Here is a 17,787-nt window from a genome sequence, read left to right on the forward strand (position 1 = left end):
GCAGCAGCTCAATTAAAAAACTGTACTTAAGCCACATTCTTTTCTTTTTTTTAAGTATTGAACTCTTAACCCTCATTTGTAAAAAAATAACATGCTTATTATACAAACAGTATTTGTACACCTTTAACACAGATTGTTATACTGTCTTCAGAGATTCAGTTTTTTTGGTGGTACTCGAAACCTTTCTGGGTACCTGCGAAAGGGTGTTCAGCATGGTTAGAAAAATAGTGACAGAGAATAGAACAAGGATGGACAATTCAACCCTTAACTCAACAATGAGTAGATGAGTGTTATGTGTGTATATGTGTAAATAAATGAACACTGAAATTCAAGTATTTCTTTTATTTACCGTATTTTCCGCACTATTAGCCGCACCTAAAAACCACAAATTTACTCAAAGGCTGACATTGCAGCTTATAACCCGGTGCGCTTTATATATGGATTAATATTAAGATTCATTTTCATAAAGTTTAGGTCTCGCAACTACGGTAAACAGCCGCCATCTTTTTTCCCCGTAGAAGAGGAAGCGCTTCTTCTTCTACGCAAGCAACCGCCAAGGTAAGCACCCGCCCCCATAGAACAGGAAGCGCTTCTTCTTCTACTGTAAGCAACCACCCGCCCGCGTAGAAGAAGAAGAAGCGCGCGGATATTACGTTTCATTTCCTTTGTGTGTTTACATCTGTAAAGACCACAAAATGGCTCCTACTAAGCGACAGGTTTCCGGTTCATGAAAAGACGCAATCTCTCCATCCGCACACGGACTACTATTTCACAGCAACTGCCTAAAGACTTTCAAGAAAAGCTGGCTACTTTCCGTGCATATTGTAAAAACAAGATAGCTGAAAAAAAGATCCGGCCAGAGAACATTATCAACATGGAGGAGGTTCCACTGACTTTTGATATTCCTGTGAACCGCACTGTGGATACAACGGGAGCACGTACGGTGAATATTCGCACCACAGGGAATGAGAAGTCATCCTTCACTGTGGTCCTAGCTTGCCATGCTAATGGCCAGAAACTTCCACCCATGGTGATATTCAAAAGGAAGACCTTGCCAAAAGAGACCTTTCCAGCCGGCGTCATCATAAAAGCTAACTCGAAGGGATGGATGAAGAAAAGATGAGCGAGTGGTTAAGGTAAGTTTACGCGAAGAGGCCGGGTGGCTTTTTTCACGCAGCTCCGTCCATGTTGATATACGACTCCATGCGCGCCCACATCACGCTGGTTTTTAATATATTATTAAAGTTTGACTGACCTATCTGACTGTTTTTTTGACATTCCTTTAGCGCAGTTAGATGCGGCTTATAACACGGGGCGGCTTATAGGTGGACAAAGTTTTGAAATATGCCGTTCATTGAAGGCGCGGCTTATAACCCAGGGCGCCTTATGGTGCGGAAAATACGGTACATACATACATACATACATACATACATACATACATACATACATACATATATATATATATATATATATATATAATAAAATACATGTATATATAGCTAGAATTCACTTAAAGTCAAGTATTTCTTATATATTATATATATATATGAAATACTTGACTTGGTGAATTCTAGCTGTAAATATACTCCTACCCTCTTAGCCCCGCCCCCAACCACGCCCCCGCCCCACCACGCCCCTCACCCCCCACCTCCCGAAATCGGAGGTCTCAAGGTTGGCAAGTATGGTTTTAGGAGTTAAATGGTGGAACAAGCTCAGTGATGAGTTGAAGACATGTAGTTCTTTGTTAAGGTTTAAGAAAACCTTGAAAAGGTGAAATAATTGGAAATTATCAAATATAGCAACGATTACTTTCATCCCTGTTGATTTTTTTTTTAACGATGTTCCAGGCAATCTCATTTTCAGTGAAGGTATAAGATAGGCAAATATAAGCTTTGGCTTCAGCCTATTCCTTTTTCGGTCATTCTTTTTGTGTGTAAATGTGTATGATTGTTAAAGGGGAACATTATCACAATTTCAGAAGGGTTAAAACCATTAAAAATCAGTTCCCAGTGGCTTATTTTATTTCTCGAAGTTTTTTTCAAAATTTTACCCATCACGCAATATCCCTAAAAAAAAGCTTCAAAGTGCCTGATTTTAACCATCGTTATATACACCCGTCCATTTTCCTGTGACGTCACATAGTGAAGCCAACACAAACAAACATGGCGCATAGAACAGCAAGCTATAGCGACATTAGCTCGGATTCAGACTCGGATTTCAGCGGCTTAAGCGATTCAACAGATTACGCATGTATTGAAACGGATGGTTGTAGTGTGGAGGCAGGTAGCGAAAACCAAATTGAAGAAGAAACTGAAGCTATTGAGCCATATCGGTTTGAACCGTATGCAAGCGAAACCGAGGAAAACGACACGACAGTCAGCGACACGGGAGAAAGCGAGGACGAATTGGGCGATCGCCTTCTAACCAACGATTGGTATGTGTTTGTTTGGCATTAAAGGAAACTAACAACTATGAACTAGGTTTACAGCATATGAAATACATTTGGCAACAACATGCACTTTGAGAGTGCAGACAGCCCAATTTTCATCAATTTATATATTCTGTAGACATACCCTCATCCGCTCTCTTTTCCTGAAAGCTGATCTGTCCAGTTTTGGAGTTGATGTCAGCAGGCCAGGGAAGCTAGGGTCTATAGGGGGTTTAGCTCGCTCGTCTGCGGGAACAAACTGCCGCCATTGCTTGCCGTGCTACCGAGGTCCTTTGTCCCTGAATTGCTCACACACTCCGGCAGATTCAATGGGGGTCTGGCGGCAGATTTCTTTGACTTTATGGTTGGAAATGCATCTGCTTTGAGTGTCGCAGGATATCCACACATTCTTGCCATCTCTGTCGTAGCATAGCTTTCGTGGGTAAAGTGTGCGGAACAAATTTCTTGCCACTTTGGCATCTTTGGGCCACTGGTGCAACTTGAATCCGTCCCTGTTGGTGTTGTTACACCCTCCGACAACACACCGACGAGGCATGATGTCTCCAAGGTACGGAAAAACAGTCGAAAAAACGGAAAATAACAGAGCTGATTTGACTCAGTGTTTGAGAAAATGGCGGATTGCTTCCCGAGAGCGAATACCGTATTTTCCGCACCATAAGCCGCCCTGGGTTATAAGCCGCGCCTTCAATGAACGGCATATTTCAAAACTTTGTCCACCTATAAGCCGCCCCGTGTTATAAGCCGCATCTAACTGCGCTAAAGGAATGTCAAAAAAACAGTCAGATAGGTCAGTCAAACTTTAATAATATATTAAAACCAGCGTGATGTGGGCGCGCATGGAGTCGTATATCAACATGGACGGAGCTGCGTGAAAAAAGCCACCCGGCCTCTTCGCGTAAACTTCCCTTAACCACTCGCTCATCTTTTCTTCATCCATCCATCCCTTCGAGTTAGCTTTTATGATGACGCCGGCTGGAAAGGTCTCTTTTGGCAAGGTCTTCCTTTTGAATATCACCATGGGTGGAAGTTTCTGGCCATTAGCATGGCAAGCTAGAACCACAGTGAAGGATGACTTCTCATTCCCTGTGGTGCGAATATTCACCGTACGTGCTCCCGTTGTATCCACAGTGCGGTTCACAGGAATATCAAAAGTCAGTGGAACCTCGTCCATGTTGATAATGTTCTCTGGCCGGATCTTTTTTTCAGCTATCTTGTTTTTACAATATGCACGGAAAGTAGCCAGCTTTTCTTGAAAGTCTTTAGGCAGTTGCTGTGAAATAGTAGTCCGTGTGCGGATGGAGAGATTGCGTCTTTTCATGAACCGGAAACCTGTCGCTTAGTAGGAGCCATTTTGTGGTCTTTACAGATGTAAACACACAAAGGAAATGAAACGTAATATCCGCGCGCTTCTTCTTCTTCTACGGGGGCGGGTGGTTGCTTACAGTAGAAGAAGAAGCGCTTCCTGTTCTATGGGGGCGGGTGCTTACCTTGGCGGTTGCTTGCCGTAGAAGAAGACGCGCTTCCTCGTCTACGGGGAAAAAAGATGGCGGCTGTTTACCGTAGTTGCGAGACTGAAACTTTATGAAAATGAATCTTAATATTAATCCATATATAAAGCGCACCGGGTTATAAGCCGCACTGTCAGCTTTTGAGAAAATTTGTGGTTTTTAGGTGCGGCTAATAAAATACGGTAATAGAAAGGCGTTTAATTCGCCAAAATTCACCCATTTAGAGTTCGGAAATCGGTTAAAAAAATATATGGTCTTTTTTCTGCAACATCAAGGTATATATTGACGCTTACATAGGTCTGCTGATAATGTTCCCCTTTAAATATGTCTAATCTGTACTGTTAAACTGGTCACACACACAATGGTTGATGGTTGATTATATGACCGAAATAAACTTATTTCACTCAATTATCAAAATGTATTTAAAAATACATAATCGTTATGTACTGTTTGCATTTTTATGTTTTTTTTGTGAAATGTGTTTTTATACCTGTACTTCACTTTATTTTCATTACTTTTTCGTTTGTTTTTAAATAAACTATTACTACCAAGAGAGCGTATTTGAGCATTGAGTAATTGTATGGAACTATTAAAACTGCTATTTTTAAAAAAAATCATTTTTATTCCATTTATTTTTCACATTTTGGAGGAATTTAAAATGCATGAAAACTAGAGATGTCCGACAATAGCTTTTTTTTTTGCCGATATCCGATATTGTCCAACTCTTAATTACCGATTCCGATATTAACCGATACCGATATATACAGTCGTTGAATTAACACATTATTGTGCCTAATTTTGTTGTGATGCATTAAACAATGTAACAAGGTTTTCCAAAATAAATCAACTCAAGTTATGGAAAAAAATGCCAACATGGCACTGCCATATTTATTATTGAAGTCACAAAGTGCATTGTTTTTTTTAAACATGCCTCAAAACAGCAGCTTGGAATTTGGGACATGCTCTCCCTGAGAGAGCATGAGGAGGTTGAGGTGGGCGGGGTTTGGGTAGGGGGTAGCGGGGGGTTGTATACTGTAGCGTCCCAGAAGAGTTAGTGCTGCAAGGGTTTCTGGGTATTTGTTCTGTTGTGTTACGGTGCGGATGTTCTCCCGAAATGTGTTTGTCATTCTTGTTTGGTGTGGGTTCACAGTGTGGCGCATATTTGTAACAGTGTTAAAGTTGTTTATACGGCCACTCTCAGTGTGACCTGTATGGCTGTTGACCAAGTATGATTGCATTCACTTGTGTGTGTGAAAAGCCGTAGATATGATGTGATTGGGCCGGCACGCAAAGGCAGTGCCTTTAAGGTTTATCGGCGCTCTGTACTTCTCCCTACGGCGTTTTAAAAAGTCATACATATTACTTTTTGAAACAGATACCGATCATTTCCGATATTACATTTTAAAGCATTTATCGGCCGATACATTTTTTGCTTTAATATTGTTTCTGTAGGAGGACAAACATGACACAAACCTGCCCAATAATTAGAAATACCACTATTTAACTCAATTGGCGAGCACCGTTTCATCCTACTAATTACGGGAGTCCTTGAACTCACCGTAGTTTGTTTACACGTACAACTTTCTCCAACGCTGCCACTCCTCCTTTTGTCTCATTTTGTCCACCAAACGTTTTATGCTGTCATCTCTAATGAAAACTCAAAGACTTCAAGTGAGCCAGGCCGAAAACGTAATATTTCGGGGGTTCTGAACACAATTTTCCAAAGCCTACTCAATAGCGCCCCCCTTTAAATATTATTTAAAAAAACATTTTTTTTTTAAAAAGCTAGCGCCTACTATCAGCCGTTTGATTGTTTTGTCACCAAATTTGCTGGAGACATCTGCCATGACCGGACACACTTTTCGAACATGTTGAGGAGAGAAACTGGAAATTGTTGCATGTTCCAAATAAACTCAAACTCAACATAATAAAGTCTCAAGAACAAACAGGAAGTTGGCCATTTTGGTCCAGACGGGCCTATTTAGGGCTAAAAACCAGAGGTCGTACTTTGACAAACTCCTCCTTGGGACTCCGACCAATTCATTTTAGCTACTCGACGGATGGTGTGATGAAAAACCGCAAAGGATTTTATCCCACGCGGCAAGATGTGGGCGAGACACGGCGACAAACGTGAAAATTCACCGCAATAATGTGCAAAAAGTCAGAGCTTTACCATAACATGGAATTACACCATTCCTCAATAGAATTCCTATACTCCATCAGGGACCATTGCTTTCAACAGAACAGGGCGGGGGTTGTCATCGGTTACGACTTCAAACTTGATGTTCACTTGGATGTGCATCACTTTTGAATAACTTCACTATCAGCGTGCAGTTGTACGAAAACCAAGCAAATAAAACGGACAGAGGTGGTCTTTGCAGGGACTGCACCACACCCGCACACAGCGGGCGGGGGTGGTTTGGGGGTGGGTGGGGGTGGGGGTGGGTGGGGGTCAGGCAGACCCGTTAATGACTTTACGACAGGAACCTTGAGGTGAATGAGAAGCTCGCGGCTCTCCTCTCATTCACATGCTAAGCCTTTCTTATCTTATCACATACAGCAATGAGAGCTGTGATGGTGGGGGGTGTTATTATTTCAAAGGACACCCCCCCTCCACATCATAACTTTTTAAATGATTTGACCATAATACTGCTATATTCATAATATTTTGGTTGGGAGTTGGCAATGCCTAACAAGACTAAACTGACTAAGGATTAAAACTAATTCCTTTTTGTTTAAAGGTATTTAAATGGTATTTTGTGTTATAGTGCTCTTTTTTTGGACATAAATTGTTTAAATACATTTAAGTAAAACGGATGAAGTAATTAATTCAAATAAACTATGGAGAAAAGGAAAATGTGTAATGAAAATACAGTAAAATTTAAAATTATATATATATATATATATATATATATATATATACACATACACACACACACACTTTTAATATACTTTTACATACATGCATGCACACATCAGAAGATAAAACCAGTGTATTTGAATTGAAAACACTACTTAATTTTACTGTACTTTCATTATCCATTTTTCTTTTCTCCATAGTTTAATTAATTACTTCATCTGTTTATCTTAAATGTACTTAAACAATTTATTTATGTCCAAAAAAGAGCACTGTAACACAAAATACCATCAAGGCTTTAAACAAAAGGAATTAGTTTTAATCTTTAGTCGGTTTACTCTTGTCAGACATTCCCAACTCCCAACCAAAATATTATATATATATATATTATATATATATATATATATATATATATATATATATATATATATATATATATATTTCTCCATATTGTGAACAAAATTGTAAAATAAAAAATAAATGTATTAATGGAAGCCAGAATTTGTTTTAATTAAAACATACATTTTACATTAATTATATCATATTATATAATTATATTATATTCATTTAATTAGACTATATACTTGATTAATAATATTTACAAAAAAATGAAATAAAAACATACAATTAGCTCAATCGAATCATATTATATATTTGATTAAAGTTTAGTCCAAAACCTACATTTAGCTGTTGAAGACTTAATATTAACGAAATATTACTTCAAGTTCTACTTTATGGTGCTGATGGATATTTAATGGATGAGAAAGAGCTTAAAAGTGAAAAGAAAAACACACTAAAAGTGAGAAAAACATTTTTAGATTCAAGCACCAACTATTGGTGCTACGATGTTTGATAACCTCATGGCAGTGAATTAATAAGAACTATGTTTGAAAAAAAAAAAAAAAAGAGGAAATTATAACAATAAAATCTAGCAACATGTAGTTTAGTATTAATTGCTTCCTTTTCAAAGGCAGTCCTGACTTGACACAATGTAGTTGTTCACATGGCATCACATGGCCTATGCTGCTGCACCCCCACACCACTACAATAAAGAGGACGCTTCAGTGACAAAATGCAGTTAAAAAAAAAAAGTGTTGACAAAATGCAGTTTTTAAAGAGAAAAGTGTTGACAAAATGCAGTTTTTAAAGATAAGTGTTGCCAAAATGCAGTTTTAAAAAACAAAATAAAAATGTTGATAAAATGCAGTAAAAAAAAAAGTGTTGACAAAATGCAGTTTTAAAAAATAAAAATAAAATGTTGACAAAATGCAGTTTAAAAAAAAAAGTGTTGACAAAATGCAGTTTTTAAAGAGAAAAGTATATATATATATATATATATATATATATATATATATATATATATTTGATAACCTCATGGCAGTGAATTAATAATGTTTGGGGGGGAGAAAAAAAACGAAATTTATAACAATTCATTTTTGGATGAAAAAAACTACGTGATTTTTTATTTTTTATTTAGCAATTTGTAGGTAAGTATTAATTGCCTCCTTTTCAATGGCATTCCTGACTTGACACAATCTAGTTGTTCACATAGCACCACTACAATAAAGAGGACGCTTCAGTGACAAAATGCAGTTAAAAAAAAAAGTTGGCAAAATGCAGTTTTTAAAGAGAAATATATTGACATAATGCAGTTTTTAAATAAGTGTTGACAAAATGCAGTTTTAAGTGTTGACAAAATGCAGTTTTTAAAGAGAAATGTGTTGACATAATGCAGTTTTTAAAAATAAAAAAAGAATGTTGACAAAATGCAGTTTTAAAAGAGAAAAATGTTGACAAAATGCAGTTTTTAAAAGAGAAAAGTGTTGACAAAATGCAGTTTTTAAAAGAGAAAAGTGTTGACAAAATGCAGTTTTTAAAGAGAAAAGTGTTGACAAAATGCAGTTTAAAAAAAAGTGTTGACAAAATGTAGTTTTAAGTGTTTACAAAATGCAGTTTTAAAAGAGAAATATGTTGACAAAATGCAGTTTTAAAAAATAAAAAAAAGTGTTGACAAAATGCAATTTTAAAAGAGAAAAGTGTTGACAAAATGCAGTTTTTAAAGAGAAAAGTGTTGACAAAATGCAGTTTTTAAAGAGAAAAGTGTTGACATAATGCAGTTTAAAAAAAAGTGTTGACAAAATGCAGTTTTAAGTGGACAAAATGCAGTTTTTAAAGAGAAATATGTTGACAAAATGCAGTTTTAAAAAATAAAAGTGTTGACAAAATGCAGTTTTTAAAGAGAAAGGTGTTGACAAAATGCAGTTTTTAAAGAGAAAAGTGTTGACAAAATGCAGTTTTTAAAAAGAAAAGTGTTGACAAAATGCAGTTTAAAAAATAAATAAAAAGTGTTGACAAAATGCAGTTAAAAAAAAAAAGTGTTGACAAAATGCAGTTTTAAAAGAGAAAAGTGCTGACAAAATGCAGTTTTTAAAAGTGTTGACAAAATGCAGTTTTAAAAAATAAAAATAAAGTGTTGACAAAATGCAGTTTTTAAAAAGAAAAGTGTTGACAAAATGCAGTTTTTAAAAAGAAAAGTGTTGACAAAATGCAGTTTTTAAAAAGAAAAGTGTTGACAAAATGCAGTTTTAAAAACTAAAAAAAAAAGTGTTGACAAAATGCAGTTTCAAAAGAGAAAAGTGTTGACAAAATGCAGTTTTTAAAAATTAAAAAAAGTGTTGACAAAATGCAGTTTTTAAAGAGAAAAGTGTTGACAAAATGCAATTTTTAAAGAGAAAAGTGTTGACAAAATGTGTTTGATAACCTCATGGCAGTGAATTAATAAGAACAATGTTTGGGGGGGAAAAAAGGAAATTTATAACAATGTCATTTTTGGATGAAAAAAACTACATGATTTTTTCTTTTCTTTTTTTAATTGAGCAACATGTAGATAAGTATTAATTGCCTCCTTTTCAACACAATGTAGTTGTTCACATAGCATCACATGGCCTATGCTGCTGCACCCCCACACCACTACAATAAAGAGGACGCTTCAGTGACAAAATGCAGTTAAAAAAAAAGTTGACAAAATGCAGTTTTTAAAAAGAAAAGTGTTGACAAAATGCAGTTTTTAAAGAGAAATATGTTGACATAATGCAGTTTTAAAAAAAGTGTTGACAAAATGCAGTTTTTAAAGAGAAAAGTGTTGACATAATGCAGTTAAAAAAAGTGTACACAAAATGCAGTTTTAAGTGTTGACAAAATGCAGTTTTTAAAGAGAAAAGTGTTGACAAAACGCAGTTTTTAAAGAGAAAAGTGTTGACAAAATGCAATTTTTAAAAAGAAAAGTGTTGACAAAATGCAGTTTTTAAAGAGAAAAGTGTTGACAAAATGCAGTTTTTAAAGAGAAAAGTGTTGACAAAATGCAATTTTTAAAAAGAAGTGTTGACAAAATGCAGTTTAAAAAATAAAAAAAGTGTTGACAAAATGCAGTTTTAAAAGAGAAAAGTGTTGACAAAATGCAGTTTTTAAAAATAAGTGTTGACAAAATGCAGTTTAAAAAAATAAATAAAAAGTGTTGACAAAATGCAGTTTAAAAAAATAAAAATAAAGTGTTGACAAAATGCAGTTTTTAAAGAGAAAAGTGTTGACAAAATGCAGTTTAAAAAATAAATAAAAAGTGTTGACAAAATGCAGTTTCAAAAGAGAAAAGTGTTGACAAAATGCAGTTTTTAAAAATAAAAAAAAAGTGTTGACAAAATGCAGTTTTAAAAAATAAAAAAAAAGTGTTGACAAAATGCAGTTTTAAAAAATAAAAAAAAAAGTGTTGACAAAATGCAGTTTTAAAAAATAAAAAAAAAGTGTTGACAAAATGCAGTTTTTAAAGAGAAAAGTGTTGACAAAATGTGTTTGATAACCTCATGGCAGTGAATTAATAAGAACAATGTTTGGGGGGGGAAAAAAGGAAATTTATAACAATGTAATTTTTGGATGAAAAAAACTACATGATTTTTTCTTTTCTTTTTTTAATTTAGCAACTTTTCAACTGCAGTCCTGACTTGACACAATGTAGTTGTTCACATAGCATCACATGGCCTATGCTGCTGCACCCCCACACCACTACAATAAAGAGGACGCTTCAGTGACAAAATGCAGTTAAAAAAAAAAGTGTTGACAAAATGCAGTTTTTAAAGAGAAATATGTTGACATAATGCAGTTTTTAAAAAAGTGTTGACAAAATGCAGTTTTTAAAGAGAAAAGTGTTGACATAATGCAGTTAAAAAAAGTGTACACAAAATGCAGTTTTAAGTGTTGACAAAATGCAGTTTTTAAAGAGAAAAGTGTTGACAAAATGCAGTTTAAAAAATAAACAAAAAGTGTTGACAAAATGCAGTTTTAAAAAAAAAAAAAAGTGTTGACAAAATGCAGTTTTAAAAGAGAAAAGTGTTGACAAAATGCAGTTTAAAAAAATAAGTGTTGACAAAATGCAGTTTTAAAAAATAAAAATAAAGTGTTGACAAAATGCAGTTTTTAAAAAGAAGTGTTGACAAAATGCAGTTTAAAAAAATAAATAAAAAGTGTTGACAAAATGCAGTTTAAAAAAATAAAAAAAGTGTTGACAAAATGCAGTTTTAAAAGAGAAAAGTGTTCACAAAAGGGAGTTTTTAAAGAGAAAAGTGTTGACAAAATGCAGTTTTTAAAGAGAAAAGTGTTGACAAAATGCAGTTTTAAGTGTTGACAAAATGCAGTTTTTAAAGAGAAAAGTGTTGACAAAATGCAGTTTTAAAAAATAAAAAAAAAGTGTTCACAAAATGCAGTTTTAAAAGAGAAATGTGTTGACATAATGCAGTTTTTAAAAATAAAAAAAAGAATGTTGACAAAATGCAGTTTTAAAAGAGAAAAATGTTGACAAAATGCAGTTTTTAAAAGAGAAAAGTGTTGACAAAATGCAGTTTTTAAAGAGAAAAGTGTTGACAAAATGCAGTTTTTAAAGAGAAAAGTGTTGACAAAATGCAGTTTTTAAAAAGAAAAGTGTTGACAAAATGCAGTTTAAAAAATAAATAAAAAGTGTTGACAAAATGCAGTTTTAAAAAATAAAAATAAAGTGTTGACAAAATGCAGTTTTTAAAAAGAAGTGTTGACAAAATGCAGTTTAAAAAAATAAATAAAAAGTGTTGACAAAATGCAGTTTAAAAAAATAAAAAAAGTGTTGACAAAATGCAGTTTTAAAAGAGAAAAGTGTTCACAAAAGGGAGTTTTTAAAGAGAAAAGTGTTGACAAAATGCAGTTTTTAAAGAGAAAAGTGTTGACAAAATGCAGTTTTAAGTGTTGACAAAATGCAGTTTTTAAAGAGAAAAGTGTTGACAAAATGCAGTTTTAAAAAATAAAAAAAAAGTGTTCACAAAATGCAGTTTTAAAAGAGAAATGTGTTGACATAATGCAGTTTTTAAAAATAAAAAAAAGAATGTTGACAAAATGCAGTTTTAAAAGAGAAAAATGTTGACAAAATGCAGTTTTTAAAAGAGAAAAGTGTTGACAAAATGCAGTTTTTAAAGAGAAAAGTGTTGACAAAATGCAGTTTTTAAAGAGAAAAGTGTTGACAAAATGCAGTTTTTAAAAAGAAAAGTGTTGACAAAATGCAGTTTAAAAAATAAATAAAAAGTGTTGACAAAATGCAGTTTTAAAAAATAAAAAAAGTGTTGACAAAAGGCAGTTTTAAAAGAGAAAAGTGTTGACAAAATGCAGTTTTAAAAAATAAGTGTTGACAAAATGCAGTTTTAAAAAATAAAAAAAAGTGTTGACAAAATGCAGTTTTTAAAGAGAAAAGTGTTGACAAAATATGTTTGATAACCTCATGGCAGTGAATTAATAAGAACAATGTTTGGGGGGGGGGGGAAGGAAATTTATAACAATGTCATTTTTGGATGAAAAAAACTACATGTTTTTTTTTTTAATTTAGCAACATGTAGATAAGTATTAATTGCCTCCTTTTCAACACAATGTAGTTGTTCACATAGCATCACATGGCCTATGCTGCTGCACCCCCACACCACTACAATAAAGAGGACGCTTCAGTGACAAAATGCAGTTAAAATTAAAAAAAAGTTGACAAAATGCAGTTTTTAAAAAGAAATATGTTGACATAATGCCGTTTTTAAAAAAGTGTACACAAAATGCAGTTTTTAAAGAGAAAAGTGTTGACATAATGCAGTTAAAAAGTGTACACAAAATGCAGTTTTAAGTGTTGACAAAATGCAGTTTTTAAAGAGAAAAGTGTTAACAAAATGCAGTTTTAAAAAGTAAAAAATAAATGTTGATAAAATGCAGTTTTAAAAGAGAAAAGTGTTGACAAAATGCAGTTTTTAAGGAGAAAAGTGTTGACATAATGCCGTTTAAAAAAAAAGTGTACACAAAATGCAGTTTTAAGTGTTGACAAAATGCAGTTTTTAAAGAGAAATATGTTGACAAAATGCAGTTTTAAAAAATAAAAAAAAGTGTTGACAAAATGCAGTTTTTAAAGAGAAAAGTGTTGACATAATGCAGTTTAAAAAAAGTGTTGGCAAAATGCAGTTTTAAGTGTTGACAAAATGCAGTTTTTAAAGACAAATATGTTGACAAAATGCAGTTTAAAAAAATAAAAGTGTTGACAAAATGCAGTTTTTAAAGAGAAAAGTGTTGACAAAATGCAGTTTTTAAAAAGAAAAGTGTTGACAAAATGCAGTTTAAAAAAATAAAAAAAGTGTTGACAAAATGCAGTTTTAAAAGAGAAAAGTGTTGACAAAATGCAGTTTAAAAAAATAAAAGTTCGGACAAAATGCAGTTTAAAAAAATAAAAATAAAGTGTTGACAAAATGCAGTTTTTAAAAAGAAAAGTGTTGACAAAATGCAGTTTAAAAAAATAAAAAAAGTGTTGACAAAATGCAGTTTCAAAAGAGAAAAGTATTGACAAAATGCAGTTTTTAAAAATAAATAAAAAGTGTTGACAAAATGCAGTTTAAAAAAAAGTGTTGACAAAATGCAGTTTTTAAAGAGAGAAGTGTTGACAAAATGCAGTTTTTAAAGAGAAAAGTGTTGACAAAATGCAGTTTTTAAAGAGAAAAGTGTTGACAAAATGTGTTTGATAACCTCATGGCAGTGAATTAATAAGAACAATGTTTGGGGGGGGGCGGAAGGAAATTTATAACAATGTCATTTTTGGATGAAAAAAACTACATGATTTTTTCTTTTCTTTTTTTAATTTAGCAACTTTTCAACGGCAGCCCTGACTTGACACAATGTAGTTGTTCACATAGCATCACATGGCCTATGCTGCTGCACCCCCACACCACTACAATAAAGAGGACGCTTCAGTGACAAAATGCAGTTAAAAAAAAAGAAGAAAAAAAAGTGTTGACAAAATGCAGTTTTTAAAGAGAAATGTGTTGACAAAATGCAGTTTTTAAAGAGAAATGTGTTGACATAATGCAGTTTTTAAAAATAAAAAAAAGAATGTTGACAAAATGCAGTTTTAAAAGAGAAAAATGTTGACAAAATGCAGTTTTTAAAAGAGAAATATGTTGACAAAATGCAGTTTTTAAAGAGGAAAGTGTTGACAAAATGCGGTTTTGAAAGAGAAATATGTTGACAAAATGCAGTTTTTAAAGAGGAAAGTGTTGACAAAATGCAGTTTTTAAAGATAAGTGTTGCCAAAATGCAGTTTTAAAAAACAAAATAAAAATGTTGATAAAATGCAGTTAAAAAAAAGTGTTGCCAAAATGCAGTTTTTAAAGAGAAAAGTGTTCACAAAATGCAGTTTTTAAAAATAAAATTGTTGACAAAATGCAGTTTAAAAAATAAATAAAAAGTGTTGACAAAATGCAGTTTTAAAAAATAAAAAAAGTGTTGACAAAATGCAGTTTTAAAAGACAAAAGTGTTGACAAAATGCAGTTTTTAAAAATAAGTGTTGACAAAATGCAGTTTAAAAAAACAAATAAAAAGTGTTGACAAAATGCAGTTTTAAAAAATAAAAAATAAATGTTGACAAAATGCAGTTTTTAAAAATAAGTGTTGACAAAATGCAGTTTAAAAAAATAAATAAAAAGTGTTGACAACATGCAGTTTTAAAAAATAAGTGTTGACAAAATGCAGTTTAAAAAAATAAATAAAAAGTGTTGACAACATGCAGTTTAAAATTTAAAAAAAAAGTGTTGACAAAATGCAGTTTTTAAAGAGAAAAGTGTTGACAAAATGTGTTTGATAACCTCATGGCAGTGAATTAATAAGAACAATGTTTGGGGGGGGGGGGAAGGAAATTTATAACAATGTCATTTTTGGATGAAAAAAACTACGGTACATGATTTTTTTTTTTCTTTTTTTAATTTAGCAACATGTAGATAAGTATTAATTGCCTCCTTTTCAACACAATGTAGTTGTTCACATAGCATCACATGGCCTATGCTGCTGCACCCCCACACCACTACAATAAAGAGGACGCTTCAGTGACAAAATGCAGTATAAAAAAAAAAAAGTTGACAAAATGCAGTTTTTAAAAAGAAATATGTTGACATAATGCAGTTTTTAAAAAAGTGTACACAAAATGCAGTTTTTAAAGAGAAAAGTGTTGACATAATGCAGTTAAAAAGTGTACACAAAATGCAGTTTTAAGTGTTGACAAAATGCAGTTTTTAAAGAGAAAAGTGTTAACAAAATGCAGTTTTAAAAAGTAAAAAATAAATGTTGATAAAATGCAGTTTTAAAAGAGAAAAGTGTTGACAAAATGCAGTTTTTAAGGAGAAGTGTTGACATAATGCCGTTTAAAAAAAAGTGTACACAAAATGCAGTTTTAAGTGTTGACAAAATGCAGTTTTTAAAGAGAAATATGTTGACAAAATGCAGTTTTAAGTGTTGACAAAATGCAGTTTTTAAAGAGAAATATGTTGACAAAATGCAGTTTTAAAAAATAAAAAAAAGTGTGGACAAAATGCAGTTTTTAAAGAGAAAAGTGTTGACATAATGCAGTTTAAAAAAAGTGTTGACAAAATGCAGTTTTAAGTGTTGACAAAATGCAGTTTTTAAAGACAAATATGTTGACAAAATGCAGTTTAAAAAAATAAAAGTGTTGACAAAATGCAGTTTTAAAAGAGAAAAGTGTTGACAAAATGCAGTTTTTAAAGAGAAAAGTGTTGACAAAATGCAGTTTTTAAAAAGAAAAGTGTTGACAAAATGCAGTTTTAAAAAATAAAAAAAGTGTTGACAAAATGCAGTTTTAAAGAGAAGTGTTGACAAAATGCAGTTTTTAAAAAGAAATGTGTTGACATAATGCAGTTTTTAAAAATAAAAAAAAGAATGTTGACAAAATGCAGTTTTAAAAGAGAAAAATGTTGACAAAATGCAGTTTTTAAAAGAGAAAAGTGTTGACAAAATGCAGTTTTTAAAGAGAAAAGTGTTGACAAAATGCAGTTTTTAAAGAGAAGTGTTGACAAAATGCAGTTTTTAAAGAGAAAAGTGTTGACAAAATGCAATTTTTAAAAAGAAAAGTGTTGACAAAATGCAGTTTAAAAAAATAAAAAAAGTGTTGACAAAATGCAGTTTTAAAAGAGAAAAGTGTTGACAAAATGCAGTTTAAAAAAATAAGTGTTGACAAAATGCAGTTTTAAAAAATAAAAATAAAGTGTTGACAAAATGCAGTTTTTAAAAAGAAAAGTGTTGACAAAATGCAGTTTAAAAAAATAAATAAAAAGTGTTGACAAAATGCAGTTTTAAAAAATAAAAAAAGTGTTGACAAAATGCAGTTTTAAAAGAGAAAAGTGTTGACAAAATGCAGTTTTTAAAAGAGAAAAATGTTGACAAAATGCAGTTTTTAAAAAGAAAAGTGTTGACAAAATGTGTTTGATAACCTCGTTAATAAGAACAATGTTTGGGGGGGAAAAAAGGAAATTTATAACAATGTCATTTTTGGATGAAAAAAACTACATGTTTTTTATTTTTATTTAGCAACATGTAGATAAGTAATAATTGCCTCCTTTTCAACACAATGTAGTTGTTCACATAGCATCACATGGCCTATGCTGCTGCACCCCCACACCACTACAATAAAGAGGACGCTTCAGTGACAAAATGCAGTTTAAAAAATAAATAAAATGCAGTTTTTAAAGAGAAAAGTGCGGTTGATTGCTGCCGCCTACCTGGTGCACGAAGACGTCCACGGGCTCGTCCAGCTGCGCGCCCTCCCGGCTGCTCATGGCCAGGAAGCCGAAGCCCATCCGCACGTTGAACCACTTACACACGCCGAGGCCAAGGAGCGCCTGCGTGGACTCTTCTTCCTCCGCGGTGCTGCTGGGGCCACAGTCCTCGTCGGCCTTGCACACTCCTGCTGCAAACAAAACAAAAACACACTAGTTCCAAAAACTTCCACGCTGGTCTTTCCTGCAGGACCCACCTGGGAAGTCCTGCTTGGAAACGGAGCCCATGTCCTCGTCTACGAAAATGCAGCTTGCAGCCACGCTCCCCTCGGCTGGCGTCTCCTCAAATCCACGCAGGTTGTTTCTCTCACGCAATGTCGCGGAAAAAAAGGGGTCTGGCGGAGGCGCGAACCCACTAACTCGCAATTGGAGAGATTGCGAAAGACAATGCCAAGCAAGCCCCGCCCACTCAGGTTGGCCTGACGACACTCATCGAACGTACCTTCTGATTAGGGGGTTTGTGACACACACGCACACAAACACGCGCACACACGCACGCGCACATGTACATCTTCACGCAAAAAAAAAAAAAACACGCGTGCACGCCTCACTCACACAATGAGCACGATCACGTGACTTTACGGCCACGCCCCCTTCCAGAAAAAAAACATTGCATTTAATTGTCATATCAAGAATATTTAACCATCTAATAATATTAAAGTGTGTTTGAATTGAATTTCCGTTTAAAATATTTTTTGTATGACGAAATACATTTGTGGATGTTCAAATATTTTTTTTTTTTTTTTGTAAATGAATAGTGAATTGACTTATTAAATAATATATATCAATATTACTTACAAAAACGTTTTTGTATT

At 33.2% G+C, this 17,787-nt stretch overlaps 1 protein-coding gene across 2 annotated transcripts in view; it reads right to left on the minus strand.

The window, feature by feature from the left end:
* The window catches only part of lin28aa (lin-28 homolog Aa), a 71,700-nt gene extending 54,247 nt beyond the window's left edge, over window positions 1-17,453 (minus strand). The window contains exons 1-2 of one of the 2 annotated variants that reach the window (XM_061946684.2): window positions 17,170-17,453; window positions 16,916-17,100 (exon numbers count right to left, since the gene is read on the minus strand). In XM_061946684.2, coding sequence (XP_061802668.2) covers window positions 16,916-17,100; window positions 17,170-17,200 — 216 coding nt within the window. In that variant the 5' untranslated portion in view covers window positions 17,201-17,453. Of the gene's footprint in view, window positions 1-16,915; window positions 17,104-17,169 lie in introns of both variants that reach the window. The other variant, XM_061946676.2, reaches the window with a different exon arrangement.
* Window positions 17,454-17,787: the final 334 nt, after the last annotated feature.

The sequence above is a fragment of the Nerophis lumbriciformis genome, linkage group LG04 (genome assembly GCF_033978685.3).
Source record: "Nerophis lumbriciformis linkage group LG04, RoL_Nlum_v2.1, whole genome shotgun sequence".
NCBI classification, from domain to species: Eukaryota; Metazoa; Chordata; class Actinopteri; order Syngnathiformes; family Syngnathidae; genus Nerophis; species Nerophis lumbriciformis.